The sequence below is a fragment of the Silene latifolia genome, chromosome 9 (genome assembly GCF_048544455.1).
Source record: "Silene latifolia isolate original U9 population chromosome 9, ASM4854445v1, whole genome shotgun sequence".
Taxonomy (NCBI): Eukaryota; Viridiplantae; Streptophyta; class Magnoliopsida; order Caryophyllales; family Caryophyllaceae; genus Silene; species Silene latifolia.
Genome location: NC_133534.1, coordinates 16,300,260 through 16,320,378, shown reverse-complemented (window position 1 = coordinate 16,320,378; position 20,119 = coordinate 16,300,260). Strand labels below are relative to the sequence as shown.

At 40.9% G+C, this 20,119-nt stretch overlaps 1 protein-coding gene across 1 annotated transcript; it reads right to left on the bottom strand.

The window, feature by feature from the left end:
- Nucleotides 1-11,785: 11,785 nt before the first annotated feature.
- On the bottom strand, nt 11,786-12,406 carry LOC141600631 (uncharacterized). The gene has a single exon (XM_074420877.1). The coding sequence runs from the start codon at nt 12,404-12,406 to the stop codon at nt 11,786-11,788; it is 621 nt and encodes a 206-aa protein (XP_074276978.1).
- Between the last annotated feature and the right edge of the window lie 7,713 nt (nt 12,407-20,119).

Genomic DNA, 20,119 nt, shown 5'->3' with positions numbered 1-20,119 from the left:
TACATGAAGGGACGATGTTAATGAATGAGTCCTCTATTAAGATCAATTAATTAGGCTAAACATGATGAATATACAATGAATTAACAATGAATACGGATGCAAATATACCAACAATGAATTCCAGAAACTCAATATGAATGAATTGAATCTCTAAAACCCGAATTGAATATTAATAACGAAAACCCGCAAATATTGATTATAAGGGATTTAAGTCGGATTTATGATGATTAAATACATGTGAATTAATGATGATTAAATATACACGTGAATTATTAAACTATCATGCGAACGAATTGACGAAATACGAACAGAAACAAATAAGAAAGACGAATTACAGAGGACGGGGAAGAAGAAAAGAAGCAGGAACTGCGGCAGCCTCACGAAGAGGCGCAGCGATTCTTTGCGTCTTTCTCGACGCCTGCTCATCGGAAATCCGCAAAAACAGGTTTTAAAGCACGGTTTTAGAAATCGGTTTTAAAAGATGTTTTCGACATAAACCTTACAACGATGATACGAAAAGTAAAATACAACAAATAAAGAGAGTATACACCCTCAGACTTACATGTTGACGGAACGAGATGAACTAAGTATCGACTAGTGAATGCTTGACGCGAATGCAAAGAGAGTGCCCTCGTAAGAGGAAAACGATTGAAATAAATTGATTAATTAGATTGATTATTGTGGAGTTGGTCAAATTGGTCGGTCATACAACGGAGAGGCTGGTACCCGGAAAGATCCGAGCTTACGTGGTCGGAAGTCCAAGCACGTAGGCGCCAATTAGTAAGAACGAAGTCTAGAATGCAAAGGGAGAAGAGAAGGGCGGACACTCGCGTGAGAAATATGAGGAACGAAAGCTCATATTTATACTAATCACACGGAGGAGTAGGGTTTCGGAGACTCTTTGGAAGTGAATCTCGGAAAGATATAAAAAAGATACGTAAATCATGCAAAGAAGGGCCTGGGAAGAGGCGCAGCAGCCATTGCGTCCCTTGGAAGAGGCGCGGACTGCTGCGTCTATTCCCGAGAGGTTTCCTCCCGCTGAAGAAAGATTTCCGCGTTTGAGTTATGGTAGGACGGAAATAATCCGATTATCTTGTGAATATTACGGAATATTATTTGCCAAAAGATAAAATTGGTGAAATATGGAATAGAAATATCCGGAACATTCCGAACATTCTCGACTCGGGATTTAACAACTATCGAAAAATGGAGACGGTTTTTGACCCGGACTCAATGTACTCTAATTATCGCCAAAACGACCGTATCCGGACGTAGATGACAACTAAGAGGTTGACATTAATATTTGAGCAATCACTTGACGATAAACTTACGAACTGTCACAAATCGTTCCGCGAATCAAACATGCGGCCCAATCATCACCGGGTGGTTTGCGGGAGGTGCGAAACGAGGTGTCTCTGAGCCCCCACTTTGACGAGGCTTGGACAAGGCGAAAGTCAAAGTATAGCCATCAGGTCAATCGAAGATTACAACCTGACGACTATGGCGACAAGAGGCGGCTCAAGGGGTCTGAGCCAAGGACCTGTCGTCGGGAACATTTTAAAGTCTGTCGACTATCGGGGAGGGTCGTTTAAAGTCCATTAGACTACGTAAGGAGGCTCGCCAACCATAAGAAGAGACCATACCTGAGGCTTCTTTCTCGAGACGCTTCCGGAGGTGCATAGGAGCTAAGGTTAAGCGTGGGAGCTAAGGGTAAGACCTAAAGGGTATATAAGGATTGGTGCTAGGGTATGGGGCCCTAAAGGAAAGCATTAACGGGAATGAGGCCTAACGATAAGATCAACTTAAAGGTGGCTAAGGCCTGGGTATAGGAACTTCTGGAGAACGACACCTTGTCGAACTCCGCGGGGAGACACAAAATATAGTGAAAGCAGCAGGACGTTGGTAGAAACTGCTGGGGAATCCGCTTGCGTCGGTCTCAAGCGAACTCTGGCAAAACTTGAGGTTGAATCTGCTTGCGTCGGTCTCAAGCGAACTCTTGTTGGGAAATATATTGACGACTAGGAACATCTTGATCGTCATGGGAAAAAAACCTGAGTGAGCGGTACTGCGAAATACTACTGCGCCGGATAAAATAATTTGAGCAATACTGCAAAATACTGCTGCGCGGATATAAGGATATGAGCAATACTGCAAAATACTGCTGCGCTGGATAAAACGCGGGCCGGAACAAAAGAAAACCATCGAAACGGACCAAAAGAATATAATAGCGTTGAAGAAGAGGCGCACCAAAGATGGGCCCACAAATAACGAACTCATAACGAATTTTTGAAAATTCGTATGGAGGGAACGCCAGGAAGAGGCGCAGCAAGAGCTGCGTCTCTTGGAAGAGGCGCAGCACCTGCTGCGTCTTTTCCCCAATTTGGCAATTTCCGCGTAAAAACGCGAAATCAGAAGGGTTTTATTCATTATTTCGAAACACATTTCCTTCAATTTCTCTCTCAAATCTTCACCATTTCCGTCGAGGTTTGATCCAAAAGCTTGCTTGAAATATGACTAATCGAGGTATGTGTCTTAATCTTGCATTAATCATCTACATTCGTCGAATTTTGAGCCGAAAATTCTAGGGTTTTCGACCCTTTTGATCGAAAATTTGGGGCTTTTCCCCCAAATGGGTTTGTCATGCCAATTTGATGCTAGAAATGGATAGTAGGCAATGTTAGGAACATAACCATGTATTTGCTTTGAATTTTCATCGAGTTTTGAGCCCTTGAGCGAATTTTGAGACGGTTTTACAGCTGAACCGTAAATTGCTTCGAAAATAGCCTTAGGATTACCCATTGGCGGTGAAATTTAATATTTGGGACCCTTGGATGATGGGTAAACTTTCTGCCATCTCGAAATTTTAGTTTGTGACAGCTTTTTCAGGGCACCTTTCTAGGGCATAATCGCCGTTATAACGAAATGCTGCCGAATTTTCGACTTGGACCCGGAACTAGGCCTTGACTTGGACTTGACTTTGACCCAATTTATCACATGAGCGATTGGATTGGCGGGAATACGGCCAAAGATGGCCAGAAAGGGCAGTTTTCAGGGCTCTGGAGGCTCGAAAACTCCTTAACAAAGGCTTGTCGTCATGTGACGCGGCCTAAATTTACTTTAATGTGCAGGTGATGAGGCTTCTACTTCTGGGAGGACTCCCATGGAGATAGACGTCGTTACGGTTGAGGAGGCTTTAGAGCAGGCCCTCACCGCTACGGTGATGGCTACTGGAGACGAGGCTCACGAGGAGGAGGCCGTCGAGGAGGAGGAGGAGGAGGAGGAGGAGGCCCCGAGACGGGCCAACGTCAGGCGAGGAGGTCGTCAGCTGAGGGGAGCTTCTACGTGGGCCGAGACCTGGGAGAGTAGGCACCTTGTGTGGGCTGCAGAGGGTCACCTGTCCTACAGGACGGTGAAGAGTTTGGTAAATAAGAATTCACTACTCATTACCTATTCTCTTTCATTCTTTTCGTCCAAATTTCTTGCAAATTTCCATTCAAAACTAAAGATAGCTTTGTTTCAAATCATAATAGGAGGCCGGGAACATCAGGTCGTTCTCGGGTTACACGACAAATGATGGAGCACTACGAGCGGCCGTCGGCGGAGGAGAGGGCCATGATCGAGCGTGGAGCGTTCGGTCCTCCTCGGTTCAGTGTCCGAGGGATATCGTGAAGAGGAAGTTGCGGGCCAACCTTAGCCTGGTCCGCGCTTTCTTGGATCGATTCTGGGATACGACTTCCACGTTTCACCCGCCTTTTGGTGAGGTGGGAGTTACTCGGAGGATTACGGCATAATTTCAGTCCGCCGGTGTGGGACCGAGGAGATGGTGTGGCCGGAGGCTGCTATGAGAGCGGATTCGGCCGAGGCGAGGAGGTTGATCGGCTGGAGCTTGCCGCCGAAGGCTGTTGCAGTGCCGGGCTTGGTACCCAGTACCTACGTCCGAGACTACTTTGCGGGGAAGACCCCGGTGCTGGTGACGATCGATGGGAGGGAGAGACTGCTCCTCCTCCTTGTCTGGTGAGCGGAGAGAGCTCGTCTTTGGCTTTGGTGGTTCTTGTCTTCGATTTACCTCGGAGACAAGGGCGAGAGGCTATCGACGAAGCTTCTACCCTTTCTTTCTGACCTGAGTTCCCTAGGGCGTTGGGACTGGGTCACTGCTGGTTTTGCGGTCCTCATCCGCTTCATGAGGGCCATGGTTCGTCCGGAGTTGATGGAGAAGGGGACTTCTCCTGGCGCTGTCGGACTTGGACTGCTGTTGGAGGTATGAACCTTCCCCTAGACCAAAGCAAATTCTTTCCTTTGTTGAATCACGAAAGATCGTCATTGATTATTTTGTTTTATAGGCATGGGTGTACTCTTACTTCCCGAGTCTCGCGCCCAAGAGGACAGAGCCGCTGGAGAAGGCCTATCCGTGGTGAGGGATTGGGTGATGTCTTGACGAAGAGCAAGCGCTCTTCTCACAATGTCTACCGGCGGGATGTGAACGCTCTTCAGCTGAGCAGCGTGAGTATCCCACTCGTATTCATATTTCTTGTCCTTTGCTTCCACTCGATCATAGGAATGATTTTTGCCTTAACTTATTGCAGTGGGTGCCCAGACCTTGGGCGGAGTACGCTGGAGCGCCTCCTTTTGTCGCTGAGGTCCTTCGACCTAGGAGTCCGAGTCGGCTGCTGTTGTGGACGTCGATGAGTCCTGTGTGGTATCTGGGCGAGCGTTTGGCTCGTCAGTGCTCTCGGGGCGCGTTGACGGTTCCTATTGACCCTCCGAGGACGATGTTCAGGGAGCCTTCCGAGGCTGAGAGGGAGGCGGACTTGGCTGGTGCCAATGGCGATGACCTTCTTCTCGCTCGGGCGAGGACTACTCGGCGTTCCTTTACGGGAGGTTGGCGTACTGGCCAGTAGTGGTGAGTATCTTTTATTTCCTTGATTTGATTTCGGGAATTACGATGAAAGATCATCGATTAATGAGAGCTATTTGTCTTTGCAGGAGGTTGAGGCGGCGGGCATCGAGCCCCCAGTGTACCCCGAGACCCTTGAGTACACTGACGCGACTGGGAGGACGACGCTCTCCGAGTTGCGTGACTTTGACGTGGCCGTGACGGATGCTGGCTTAGACGACTGGCAGCATCTGATTCGGAGGGTGAGCCTCCAGCTTATATACCTTTCGTGTAAGAACACATTCGGTTAAACTTGTTCGCCTTACTGAGACTTTCTTTTGAAATGCAAGTCGCGCCATCTCGGTTCGTGGCACTTTGGAGGGTGGCCAACCGGCTACGAGCTACCGCCATCGAGGCACTCGTCGGTGGTCGAGGTCGTCAGGTACGAACCTCGTTTGCTTTCTTTTGATTTTTGATTTTCAGTTTTGTTTGAGTTGATTGACATGAGCCAATTTCTTGTTTACAGGGTGACCGCGAGCTGGAGCGAGAGTTGGCCCAGTCTCGGGAGGAGACGGCTCGCTTGTCGAGGGAGCTCGAGTTTCGGGATGCCGAGATTGCTTGCTTGCTCTTATGGCGAGGGTTCTTTGAGTTGGAGGGTGCCCAGCAGTAGTTTGGCGTAGTTTTGTAGACTTGTACATCTGGACATTTGATTTTGAACATTTTCGGACTTGTTTGGGGCGCAAGCCCCCAGTTTGCTTGGACTTTTGTATATATGATGGCCTGAGTGCCTTTGCTTTCTTTGGGTCATGTTGCTTGTACCGCAGTTAGCTCTTGAACAGGTTTGGTAGATAACGGTTTACGCCGTCATGCTGCCGAAATTCACATGGAAATCACGCAAAACATACATTTTATACACATACGGTCTTAATTAGCGCAAAAAGAGACTCAAAAGGATACAAAAATGCAAAAAAATGTCGGAAATGACCGGTTGTCGGGAATGACCGGACGGTAGGGAGGGTTACCCCCTAAAAAAAAAGAAAAAGAGAAATCTACAAGTGTAGAAATGAAAATGTTGAAATTTGTTAAAAAAAATGAAAACAAAAGAAAATGATTTCCTAAAAAAAATGGAATTAGAATGAAATGAAATTTATTTCCTAAAAATAAATAAATGAATTAGAATAATAAAATAAAATAAAAAGGTGCGATAAAAATGGCGAGTGTGTCGACGTCGCCTCGAAATGCGTGCCCGCGAATTCAGGAAGTTTGAAACATGGTAAACTGCTCGTATTTACCAAAATAAAATCCCGTAGGAATAGGAAATTATTTGTTATAGAATTAGGAAAGATCCAAACGCGGAAATCACAGAGAGTGAGCCTGGGGAAGAGGCGCAGCACGAGCTGCGTCGCTTTGAATAGGCGCAGCAGGAGCTGCGCCTATTCCCAAGTTTGTCTCTCCTAACGGATTTTGGAAACAGCAATTAGTATAAATAGAAGCGTCGATGAAGCTTTAAATCACATAATTCTTCCGTCTTTTCTCCGTTAATCTCATAAAAAACTCCCAAAATAAATTTTCAAAAGAAAATTTGTCATCATGAATACTTTGGAGATCCGCTTGAAGGAATGGACTAATGAATTCTCGAATATTGAGAAGCACGACATGGGTGCTCATAACCTTGGGTCTCTATTGAGTTTGAAACTCATTAAGGTGGTAAAACCGTTCTTGGATGCTTGCCTTGACTACTGGGACCCAAATTGTCATGTTTTCGCGTTCCCAGGTGGTGACATTTGTCCTTTTCCGGAGGAAGTTGCTGCTATTGGTGGGTGGGACCCCGAGCATTTACCCGCCATTCCTTCCACTTCACAAGGGTATAAGAGCAAATTCAGAGACCTGCTTGGACTGACTAGACTTAAGGTGGATCGCTTAGTTACCCCGAAAGGTGTAAGAATGTTGGACTTTGTAGACCGATTCATCAACAAGGCTGACCCCACTGTCTCTTATGTCGCTAGGAGGAGAGCATTTGGCTTTTGTTTGCTGCATGTGTATGCTTCCATGGACACGTTGATGAAGATTTGCGAGGTGATCCCCGTCTTTTGGGTCTTATCGAACAAATGGAGCTGCGCAGGAGCCCAGCTTGTTTATGCTTAGGGGAGATCATCTTGGGTTTGGATAATAGGAAATCCAACCGCGATCTGCCATTTCTGGGGAGTCCCGTCATCCTACAGGTAAAAGACACCTTTTCTTTTCTTTTTTTTTCGTGTTTTTTTTTTTTTTTTTTTTTTCCGGGTGTCTAATACCTGCTTTTGGTAGGTTTGGCTTATGGAACGGCTCCGACTGCTCGAGCCCCCAGTTCATGCACTTTTCTATCACTCCCGTATGATTGCGATGAGGACGCGGTTGTACATGGTGGACTTCACTCGGGTTTGTGACTATTGGAAGAACAAGCTGAAGAATGATGATGGCCCGTTGATTAGGTGGGTTGTACCATGGTGGCACCTCAAGTCTGTTACTGGGGTGTCTTCTTTGGATCCCACTAGGTCCGTGCGTATTCCGGGATTGGAGTTCATGGTATGCATTTTTCCGGAAAGATTGATGAGGCAAGTCGGGTTGAAGCAGACTATCCCGAGGCTTGATACCGTTCCGCAGATCGTCAGCGTAGCGCTTACCACCGAGAGCCGAAGAGAGTGGGCTATCAAATGGGCCCAAAGGAACATGTGGTTTTTGAGCTTCTCCGCCAATGCTTTGTGGGTGTCGGATTCCTATCTGAGGTGGAGAAAGGTTGCAACTTCGGAAGAACGCGAGAGACTGAGGAAACGCGAGCCTGTTGACTACAAGGTGCGCGAGGGAGAGAAAGAGAAGGAGAAGCATCTGACAGAAGGAGAAGAAGAAGCTGGATTTCAGTTCATTCGTCCTTCAAAGAAATCAAAGACTACTTCTGTTGCGGAAGTGGTGGTTGGCAAGAATGGAAGAGTCAGGCCTCGAGAAAGACCGTTGGTGATTAGGTCTGAAGTGGTGCAAGAGCGCCCGGCCCGAGGTCGTGACAAGAAGTATGACAAGAATGACAAGGGCAAGGGGAAGATGGAGGAATAGCCCGAGTCTTTATTTATTATTTGATTATTATTATTATTGTTGTAATAAAAAGGAGGGATTTTTAGAATCCTAGCCTATTCTATTTTTATTATGTATCGTATTATTATTATTAGAAAATGAATGGAATAAAAAAGGTTAAATGGTTATGAAACCGTTGTGATTTTCTTTTATTATTCTTGTCGAATTTCAAATGCAATGCAAATGTCCTTCTATTTACATTTTAGGTATAATGGGTTGAATCCCGTGAAGGATTGCCTACGTATTCACTTAAAAAGCGAAATCAAACCCTTGCGCGTAGTTCGAGTAAATGTAAAAGAATAATTGTTCGAAGCAAGAGCTTGTAATGAACATAGAAAATAAGCATGAGCTTTTGCTTGTTCTCAAGGTGCGAATTTAGTTTATTTGATGATATGAGGATGACAATCTTGTCAAAATGCAAGAGCATAGTGACACTTAGCTTATTTCAGCTTGGCCAGGGCCGTTTATTTAGTGCCACAAGAGCGACACATGGGTTTACGCGAGGCGCGTGTTTGTTCCTATTCTAGGCATAGTATCGTTTCAGTTGGTCAAGGTTTGTGGGGTTTGAAAACTCATTTCCATCTAGGTCTGTGATTCTAACCGCACCCCCTGGGAGTATGGATTTGACTAGATATGGTCCGGCCCAATTAGGTTTGAATTTTCCCCTTGGGTCGACAGGTAAAAGAGCTCTAACCGACTTGAGTACTAAGTCTCCTTCTTTGATGTTTCTTGGCCTAACTCTTTTGTTGAAAGCTCGTTTGATACGTGCTTGATATGTTTGGACATTATGTAAGGCGCGTAGCCTACGTTCATCCAGGAGGATGAGTTCTTCATATCTATCCCTCTTCCAATCGGCTTCAGGGATTTGGCTTTCGAGTAGAATACGCAAGGATGGTATTTCTAGCTCGACTGGTTGTACGGCCTCCATGCCGTAGGTCAAATAGAAAGGAGTAGCCCCACTGGGTGTCCTAACTGATGTACGATATCCCCATAAGGCAAAGGGTATCTTGCTTGGCCAATCTCTGTAGTTGTCAGTCATTTTCTTGAGAATTGTGACAACTTTCTTGTTTGCCGCCTCTACCGCGCCGTTAGTCTGTGGTCTGTAGGGCGAAGAGTGGTGATGCTTAATCTTATATTTGGCTAGCAATTGCTCGGTTTCGGCTTGGAAGTGTGACCCGTTATCACTGATGATCTCATGTGGGCAACCATATCGGCAAATGATGTTGTTTTGTATGAATTTTGCCACATTTTTAGCCGTAAGAGCAGTGTAGGAAACCGCTTCTACCCACTTGGTGAAATAGTCAATCGCTACTAGAATGAAACAGTGACCTCCTGTTCCGGCTGGGGTTATCTTCCCGATTATGTCAATTCTCCATGCGGAAAATGGCCAAGGAGATGTCATCGTGTATAGCAACGAAGGAGGGACGTGTTGTACATTCCCGAAGATTTGGCAATTGTGGCAATGTCTCACGTATTTGATGCAATCGGATTCCATGGTGGTCCAATAATACCCTAAACGTGTGATTTTCTTTGCCATCATGGGCCCGCTCATGTGAGGACCGCATTCTCCGTCGTGGACTTCTTCCATCACCTTTCGTGCCTGTGAATGATCAAGGCAACGTAGGACTACACCAAGAGGTGTTCTTTTGTATAATTCTCCTTGCATGAGGATGTATTGGGAAGCTAATAGGCGTATAGCACGTTGTCCCCTTTTGTCCATATCTGGTGGATAGGTACCATTGAGCTTGAAATTCAGGATCGCTTGGAACCAGGGTTCCTGCGCGATTTCTTCTTCATTGGTGATTTGATGGACATAAGCCGGTTCCGATCGTCGTTCAATACACAAAGGCATTTCTACCATGTGGTCTGGCATATTTATCAAAGATGCAAGTTTCGCAAGAGCGTCCGCAAATTGATTTTCCTCTCGAGGTAGGTGTAAGTAGGTTACGTGATCGAAGAATTGAGCCACTTGGTCTATTCTAGCCTGATAGGGTGCGAGGCTTTCGCTTCGGATTTTCCAAGACCCTGTAACTTGATTGATGATCAGTGATGAATCCCCATGTACTCGGAGGTTTTTGATGCCTAAGCTTACTGCCGCTTGTAATCCGATGAGACAAGCTTCATACTCTGCGGCGTTGTTTGTCACCTCGAAGTCGAGTTTGACAGCAATCGGTGTATGCTCCCCTTCAGGAGAAATGAGCAACACTCCTATTCCGAATCCTCTTAAATTTGATGCTCCATCAAAGTATAGATCCCAAGAGTCCACGTCTGTTTGAAGTATGTCTGTAATGCCCTGACATTTTAAAATAAAACAAGGAGTACAAAAGTGACCCTTTTATTTATTAACAATGTTTACAGAAATAAAAAGGTAAACAGAAAAATTGTCCCAGGCGCTACCGCCGTATTCCCTCTACAGGAAATACAAGGCTATTATTATCTTAACATTTGAAGGATTATATTATACAAGTCTATCTTATTACACATTATTTTTAAAACAGCATCAGTTCCTTCCCACATTCTTACTCCCGCATTCCCTTAGCACAACAACCTGAAAAGAAAAATGAAAGTAACGGATCAGCCAACCACAGGCTGAGTATGACTCCGGTTCCCTATAATGGCCTTACATTCCATTATTTTATTTACTATTATTTTTATCCTTCTCATATGGGTCTCCCAAGAATACATATTTATGGAATAAAGAGAATACTAAAAATGACATAAATCCTTCACTTATCATAATCATATCGGCCTACTATTACTGAAAAGAGACTTATTTACGGAGTCAAGACTCCCCCAGCCTAAGTCCATTTTTGTGTACATAGTATAAGAAATCCGGGTCTGAGACCCATCTCGGCCTTAGCCGGATAACATAATTAACGTTCATATGGGGCCATACTTTCCCTTCCCCTCTTTGTTTATATGGGGTCATACTCCCCCCTCCCCTTCTTCCATGTACACAGGACAAAATAATGTCGTCTCATTTCAATAATCGTATCCCGAATGCTATAATTGGCCAATGATGCATTATAACGACAGTACTCTTATAACTTTATAAGACGGTAAATAATATAACATGTGGGCAGTATAACGATTATAAGATGAAAATAACAATAAAACTAATATAACATGTGGGCAGTATAACGATTATAAGATGAAAATAACAATAAAACTAATATAACATGTTATTTCTACTATCTTATTTCAAATGTAAACAATTACTTATATCGACGAAGGGTCCCGAAATCATACCTTATTCTTATATATGGAGTAAGTTGTAATTACGAAATATTATAAAACACTTCTTACTTTTATACTTGTGTCTTTATTTTTATGTATGACGTAAACCAAACTTGTTTTCTAAAATTTTCACGTACGGCTTTCTATTTATAGAAGGTCCAAGCATACATGGCAATCTTATCAAAAATTACATGCAAAGGTGCACGTAAATGCAGGAATTGATGAGTATGCAAACCCTCTGCTTTTGTTAGACACGTAGCATAGCTATCCGTTTTGGTCCGTCTCTCATATATACGTGGTTCCGATATTAACTATATTTTCGTATTAACGGATAAAAAAATATCATAAGGGTTAATTAATAATATATACTCTTACCCTTAATCCTTGTGCCCATATCAAAAGGAAAAAAAATAGCAAACTGGAGGGAGTATTATTTTATTATTATTATTATATATATTTTTTTTTTTTTTTTTTTTTTTTTTTTTTTTTTGAAATATTACATTCTACCCTCCTAATAATAAGTTTCGTCCCCGAAACTTCTAATAACTTGCCATATCTGAATTACCTTATTTACTGGAACAGATGAGGGTATTTGTCTTTCATCTCCTGTTCTACTTCCCATGTTGCTTCTGTTTCTTCATGACGAGACCAAAGAACTTTCACCAATGAAATGGTCTTGTTACGGAGGACTTTCTCTTTGTAATCCAAAATTTGAATTGGTAGTTCCTCGTAACTAAGATCTTCCCTAACTTGTAACGGTGGTATGGTAATTACATGACTAGGGTCAGAGATATATTTCTTTAACACTGAGATGTGGAAAACGTCATGAATTTTTGACAGCTCTATCGGAAGAAGTAATCGATATGCCACATCTCCCACTCGTTCTATTATTTCGAATGGCCCTATATACCTTGGGCTTAACTTTCTCTGTTTTCCAAAACGTACCACTCCTTTTGTAGGAGATACTTTTAAAAATACTGAATCACCTTCCTGAAATTCTAAGGGTCGTCTTTTTAAGTCGGCATAACTCTTTTGTCGACTTTGAGCAGTTCTCATTTTCTCTCTTATAATTCTTATTTTATCTGTAGTTTCTTGAATCAGATCAGGTCCAATGATCCTGGTTTCATCTATGTCATTCCAACACAAGGGTGTTCTGCACTTTTGTCCATATAAAGCTTCATAGGGAGCCATACCAATACTAGCATGGTAACTATTATTATAAGAAAACTCTATTAAGGGTAAGTGTTTCTCCCATGAGCCTTGAAATTCCAAAATACATGCTCTTAACAAGTCTTCTAACGTTTGTATTGTCCTTTCACTTTGACCATCGTCTCATGGGTGAAAAGCATCTGTAATTAAGTTGAGTTCCCAATGCTGTTTGGAAACTTTTCCAAAACTTAGCAAGAAAATTTGTATCCCTATCAGATACAATTGTTTTAGGAACTCCATGTAATCTGACTATTTCCTTTATGTATTTTATAGCTAACTGCTCTGAATTCCATGAGGTCTTAGTGGCTAAAAAGTGAGCACTTTTGGTTAATCTGTCCACTATTACCCATATTTCATTCATTCCTTGTGACGTTGTAGGCAGTCCTGTTACGAAATCCATTGTAATTGATTCCCATTTCCATATAGGAATATCTAAAGGTTGTAAAAGGCCGCCCGGCCGCTGATGTTCGATCTTTACTCGTTGACATGTTAAACATTTCATAACAAATTCGGCTATCTCTTGTTTCATATTACTCCACCAGAACATATGTCGAATATCTTTGTACATCTTATTTCCTCCAGGATGTATCGAATATCGGGAGTTATGTGCTTCATCCAATATTTTCTTTTTAAGGGTTTCTGAATTTGGTACACATAAGCGGTTTTGAAACCAAAGTGACCCATCTTCTTGGATTATGAAGCCATACGCCTTTCCTTTTTGTATATCTTTTCGGATTTTCTCTAGTTGAGGGTCGGTTCTTTGGGCTTCTTTTATTTCGTCACTCAAGGTTGCTCGTATTTCTAGATTTGCTATATATCCTGTCAGATTACCCACAACCATTTGTATGTCCAATCTTTCCATATCATTTTGAATACAAGGTTGTTTAACCGTAAGCACATTAAGGGTCGAAAAAGGCTTTCGGCTAAGTGCGTCTGCTACTACATTAGCTTTGCCCGGGTGATATTGAATATCTAAGTCATAATCTTTGAGAAATTCAAGCCACCGGCGTTGCCTCATATTGATCTCTTTTTGGGTAAAGAGGTACTTCAAGCTTTTATGATCCGTATACATACGGCACCGGACTCCATAAAGATAATGTCTCCAAATTTTTAAGGCAAAAACTCTACTGCAAAGAAGTTCTAAATCATGAGTGGGATAATTATGCTCATGGGTTTTTAATTGTCTTGAAGCATAAGCAATTACTTTTCCATTTTGCATTAACACACATCCTAATCCTTGTTTCGAGGCATCACTATATACTTCTAAGTCATCTGTGCCATTTGGGATAGAAAGAATAGGGGCGGAAGTAACTTTACCCTTTAATTCAGAAAATGCCCTATCACATTTTTCACTCCACTCAAACTTTGTACTTTTTCTCACGAGATTTGTGAGTGGTTGGACCAGTTTTGAAAAATCTTTTACAAAACGTCGATAGTACCCAGCTAAACCCAGAAAGCTACGTACTTCAGCCACATTTTTAAGCACAGGCCAACTCATAATGGTCTCAATCTTTTCAGGGTCTACCTGTATTCCTTTACTTGAGACAACATGGCCTAAGAAATTTATTTCCTTTAACCAAAATGCACACTTCTTAAATGTGGCGAATAATTGATTTTCTCTTAAGGTTTCCAAAACTATTCTTAAGTGTTGAGCATGATCTTCCTCATTCTTAGAGTATACAAGGATATCGTCAATAAAAATAATAACAAATTTGTCCAAGTAAGATTTGAATACTCTGTTCATAAGATCCATGAAAACTGCAGGAGCATTAGTGAGTCCGAACGGCATTACCATATACTCATAATGTCCATATCTTGTTCTAAAAGCTGTTTTAGGAGTATCTTCGGTCTTTATTCTCATTTGGTGATATCCGGAATGAAGATCAATTTTTGAGAAAATAGCACAACCTTGTAACTGATCAAAAAGGTCATCTATACGAGGTATAGGATACTTATTCTTTATAGTGATTTTGTTAAGTTCTCTATAGTCTATACACAACCTCAAGCTTCCATCCTTCTTTTTGACAAATAGCACGGTGTGCTCCCAAGGTGAGGTACTGGGTTTTATATATCCTTTTTCTAACAACTCATCTAGTTGTTTCTTTAATTCTTTCGATTCTGCGGAGCCATCCTATAAGGGGCTTTTGAAATTGGTGTACTTCCAGGCACCAATTCAATAGTGAACTCCACTTCTCGATATGGGGGTATTCCCGAAATTTCTTCAGGAAACACATCTGAGAATTCCTTAACCACTGGTATGTTGGTTATATTTGGCTCAAGTTTTGAAGGTTTAGAAATGTCACATAGGTAACCATTGCAACCTTGTCGTATTAATTTTAGTGCCTTTAGGAAGGATATTATTCTAACTCCTTTATAAGCTTTATTATTTCGGAAAAGCATTTTCTCTCCATCCGCCTCATAATTGTTAATGACTTTTCGTGACAATCTAATATCACGTGATTCTTTGCAAGCCAATCCATTCCTAATACAATATCAAAATCTTGTAGGTTAAATTTAACAAGATCTGTGAGGAAGTATCTTTTCCCTATTGTTAAAACACAATCTTTATACAAGGTAGAACACTTAACTATCTCTCCAGTTGGTAATCCAATTGAAAGTCTTAAACCCTGATGGTGAGGTGTTAACTTTAACTTTTTACTTAACAATTCAGATATAAAGGAATATGATGCTCCAGTATCAAATAAGACATTAACGGGAGTAGAATTTAGAAAAAGGTTACCCGTAATCACGTCGTCAGAAGATTCCACCTCCTGGGAATTCATTACATACATCCTTCCTCGAGTTGGGCCTGGTTTTTGAGCTTGGCGTCCCTGTGGTTTTGGAATAGATGTAGAAGGTATAGAGGTAGGATTATTTCCCGACACCATTGTCCTCCGTCTTGGACAATTATTCCTTACGTGATTTGGGCTTCCACATTCATAACATCGTAGGTTTAAAAGTTTACACCGACCGGTAGGGTGATTCGTGCGACCGCATCCGCACAATGGGGTACCGGGTTTCTATCTTGGAATTGGTTATAAGGAATCTTCCCAAAGTTTGGTGGTTTGTAAAAATTTCTCCCGTTAACTCGATCGTTTTCAAACTTCCTTTTATTCCCCACTTGTTCAACATCTTTTTCATTTATTATCCTTTCTGCATTTGTAGCCTTATCATACATGTCCTGATAGGTTGAACAAGTATGCGTAGATAACCTGTCACGAAGATTCCAACCAAGTCCTCTTTCAAAGCGATTCATTCTTAATTCTTCTGTTGCCACCATATGTGGGGCAAATCGGGACAATTCCATGAACTTGGTGGCATATAACATGACTGACATTGTCCCCTGTTTCAACTTATTAAATTCTTCCTCTTTTTCCTTCCTAAGTGAGGGAGGATAAAACTTTGATCTCATAAGTTTCTTAAATTGAGTCCAATCAAATCCTTCCTCATTTTTCCTTTCTTTCACTGTTTCCCACCATAAGTCAGCTTGCCCTACTAAGTAATATACCGCAAATTCCACCCTCCATTTTTCGGGGCATTGTATAGCATCAAAAAGTTTGTCAAGACTTCTTATCCAGTTTTCAAGTTCCACTGGATCTAATTTCCCATCATAAGTTTTTGGATTACAATTTCCCATTTTCTTAAAATATTGAATACTATCTTCCTCATTATTAAGTTTGTTGTTCCTTATAGCTTCGCTTACTAAGGTGGCAAGATTTCTGATATCCGAATGATTATCAGATATTGATTGATCAACTTCTAAATTATTAGGGTTTGCCATCCTATTAACCATAAAACACATGGATTAGATATTTATGAGTAAATATAAAATATGTACATATACGTTGAAAACTCATTACAGTTATTATACATACACACTACAAACATATGTATACAATATTAACTAGTGTACATATATTATACATTCACACTATTTACCATTTCTGAAAACATCGTTCTATTTACAAACTATATACCAAGATAGGGTGGTCGTCCTTATTTATTCTACAATCCCCAACAGAGTTACATACTTTCATTTTGTTTGCTTATTTCCAACCCTTTTTCCCAGTAACAACCATTGTTTAGGAACCTCTTAATCATTACTTCCAGCGGAGCTCCACTCCTGTGTTACTGTACCATAGTCTTCATTATTACCAGTGTTTACTCCATTATATAAATTGTAGTCTTCCAAAACCAAGTAGTTGTGATCCGATTCATCGTCTGATGCATAAACAACATTATTTTCCTCAAAAGTGGTAAGTTCTAAAGCCAATTCTTCAAAGGTAGGAGACCATCTCAAAAAATTAATCCAACACGAAAGTACTTGGAGTGATTGGGTATTCCATAAATAAGCATGTCGGAATATTTCTGTTTAAAGGTGGCCCATGGAATTGTGTGCTGCAAGGTCATAAGAAGACAATAAGCTTCATATGGTTCCGAGATGGAGTAGAAAGGGAAATAGAATGCGTAATCCTTAAAAACCTTCCTTAAACGATCAATATGCGAGGAGACCTGGTCACCTGGCTTCATAGCTAAATCGTACAGATTTGATAGCGTCATACTACGTATTATAACAAAAATATAACTAATTAGTCAACAAACAAAAATAATAAAGTATGGTCTCGTAGTAAGGTTTCTAAGTAATTCACAAAGGTTATTTATATTTCACATCATACATTATTTATGTACATAAACATTTTCGAGGGATAACGATTGCTAGTCACTGATTATCCGTCAAAATTTACATACTAACAACCACTAAACTATAAACCTAGTGAGCCGCCTTTTTAGTTTACATTATTTATATACATTGTCTAACAACATAACTGGTACTAACTTCCTAATTATCACTTTCTGAACCAAATTCTTCTTTTAGAGGATCAGTAGTGGGACTGTCATCCATATTTTCATTGGTCTCGGTACTTTTATTAGCATTTCCATGTTCATTCCCGTTATCATCTGATAGATAAACAACTCTTTTTCTTTCAAGAGTTATGAGTTCCCAAGCCAAGGCTTCAAAAGTGGGGACCCATATATCGTAAAACGCCCCTTTATGTAAGTATTTCGAATGATTTGGAGCCCCATTCACCACAAGATCATAGTATCTCTCCTTAAAAGTTTTCCATGGAATAATATTGGGCAGGGTTTTTATAAGACAGTCGGCCTTAAAAGGTTCGCTCATAGGATATGCAGGGAACAAAACATTGTGTTCTGATAAGGCCTTCCTCAGCCGTGCCACGTGCTGTGATACTTTTTCGGATGGATCCATAACCAAATCATATGGGTGAGGTCTAACCATCGTGGTTTCTATAATAAAACAAATTTAAATATCAATGGCATAAAATTCATGAAGCTAAATGATTATAACAACATACATTAAATAAAAAAAAAAAAATCCTATGGTATCTACCCCTCTCTCATTTTTTTTTTTTTTTTTTGTATAGCTCTGATACCAATTTGTAACGCCCTGACATTTTAAAATAAAACAAGGAGTACAAAAGTGACCCTTTTATTTATTAACAATGTTTACAGAAATAAAAAGGTAAACAGAAAAATTGTCCCAGGCGCTACCGCCGTATTCCCTCTACAGGAAATACAAGGCTATTATTATCTTAACATTTGAAGGATTATATTATACAAGTCTATCTTATTACACATTATTTTTAAAACAGCATCAGTTCCTTCCCACATTCTTACTCCCGCATTCCCTTAGCACAACAACCTGAAAAGAAAAATGAAAGTAACGGATCAGCCAACCACAGGCTGAGTATGACTCCGGTTCCCTATAATGGCCTTACATTCCATTATTTTATTTACTATTATTTTTATCCTTCTCATATGGGTCTCCCAAGAATACATATTTATGGAATAAAGAGAATACTAAAAATGACATAAATCCTTCACTTATCATAATCATATCGGCCTACTATTACTGAAAAGAGACTTATTTACGGAGTCAAGACTCCCCCAGCCTAAGTCCATTTTTGTGTACATAGTATAAGAAATCCGGGTCTGAGACCCATCTCGGCCTTAGCCGGATAACATAATTAACGTTCATATGGGGCCATACTTTCCCTTCCCCTCTTTGTTTATATGGGGTCATACTCCCCCCTCCCCTTCTTCCATGTACACAGGACAAAATAATGTCGTCTCATTTCAATAATCGTATCCCGAATGCTATAATTGGCCAATGATGCATTATAACGACAGTACTCTTATAACTTTATAAGACGGTAAATAATATAACATGTGGGCAGTATAACGATTATAAGATGAAAATAACAATAAAACTAATATAACATGTTATTTCTACTATCTTATTTCAAATGTAAACAATTACTTATATCGACGAAGGGTCCCGAAATCATACCTTATTCTTATATATGGAGTAAGTTGTAATTACGAAATATTATAAAACACTTCTTACTTTTATACTTGTGTCTTTATTTTTATGTATGACGTAAACCAAACTTGTTTTCTAAAATTTTCACGTACGGCTTTCTATTTATAGAAGGTCCAAGCATACATGGCAATCTTATCAAAAATTACATGCAAAGGTGCACGTAAATGCAGGAATTGATGAGTATGCAAACCCTCTGCTTTTGTTAGACACGTAGCATAGCTATCCGTTTTGGTCCGTCTCTCATATATACGTGGTTCCGATATTAACTATATTTTCGTATTAACGGATAAAAAAATATCATAAGGGTTAATTAATAATATATACTCTTACCCTTAATCCTTGTGCCCATATCAAAAGGAAAAAAAATAGCAAACTGGAGGGAGTATTATTTTATTATTATTATTATTATATACATTTTTTTTTTTTTTTTTTTTTTTTGAAATATTACAATGTCCTCGTCGGGAAATGACCAAGTGTCTATGGTTTGTGCGTCGTTGATAGGATTTTCTGCGAAGAACTCGGCGACGGCGCGACCTTTTATGACTTTCAGTGGGACATATTTGAGGTCGAATTCTGAGAGCATCAGAGTCCACCTTGCGAGACGTCCGTTGAGGACGGGTTTCTCGAAGAGGTATTTGACTGGATCCATTTTGGAATATATCTTGACGGAGTAGCTAAGCATGTAGTGACGTAGCTTCTTCGTCGCCCACACAAGAGCGAGGCATGTCTTTTCGAGTTGCGAGTATTTGCACTCATATTCCAAGAACTTCTTACTTAGATAGTAAATAGCTCTTTCTTCACTTCCTACAGTTTGAGCCAACATAGCACCCATGGCGCTTTCGATTCTTGTGAGATATAAACCAAGAGGTTGATCTCGTTGTGGTGGCATGAGCACTGGTGGTTTAGCCAATATCTCCTTGATTCGGTCAAACGCCTTTTGACAATCGTCATCCCACATGGTGTGGTCTGTTTTCTTGAGTTTCTTGAAGATAGGCTCGCAAATCATGGTAAGTTTCGATATGAATCGACTTATATATTGTACCTTTCCCAGAATCCTCGACTTCTTTTTTCTGTTTGAGGTTGTGGCATTTCGATCAGAGCTTTGATTTTCGAGGGATCTATTTCTATACCGCGTTGGCTGACGACATATCCCAGGAGTTTTCCGGATGTTACCCCAAATGTGCATTTCTGAGGATTGAGTCTCATGTTGTACTTTCGTAGCCTTGCGAAGAACTTGCGAAGGTTTGCAATATGTCCCTCTCTTTCTTTGGATTTGACGATCATGTCTTCTA

Coding starts and splice junctions, on each gene's coding strand:
- LOC141600631 (XM_074420877.1), bottom strand. CDS start 12,406: ATGGCTCCCTATGAAGCTTTATATGGACAAAAGTGCAGAACACCCTTG.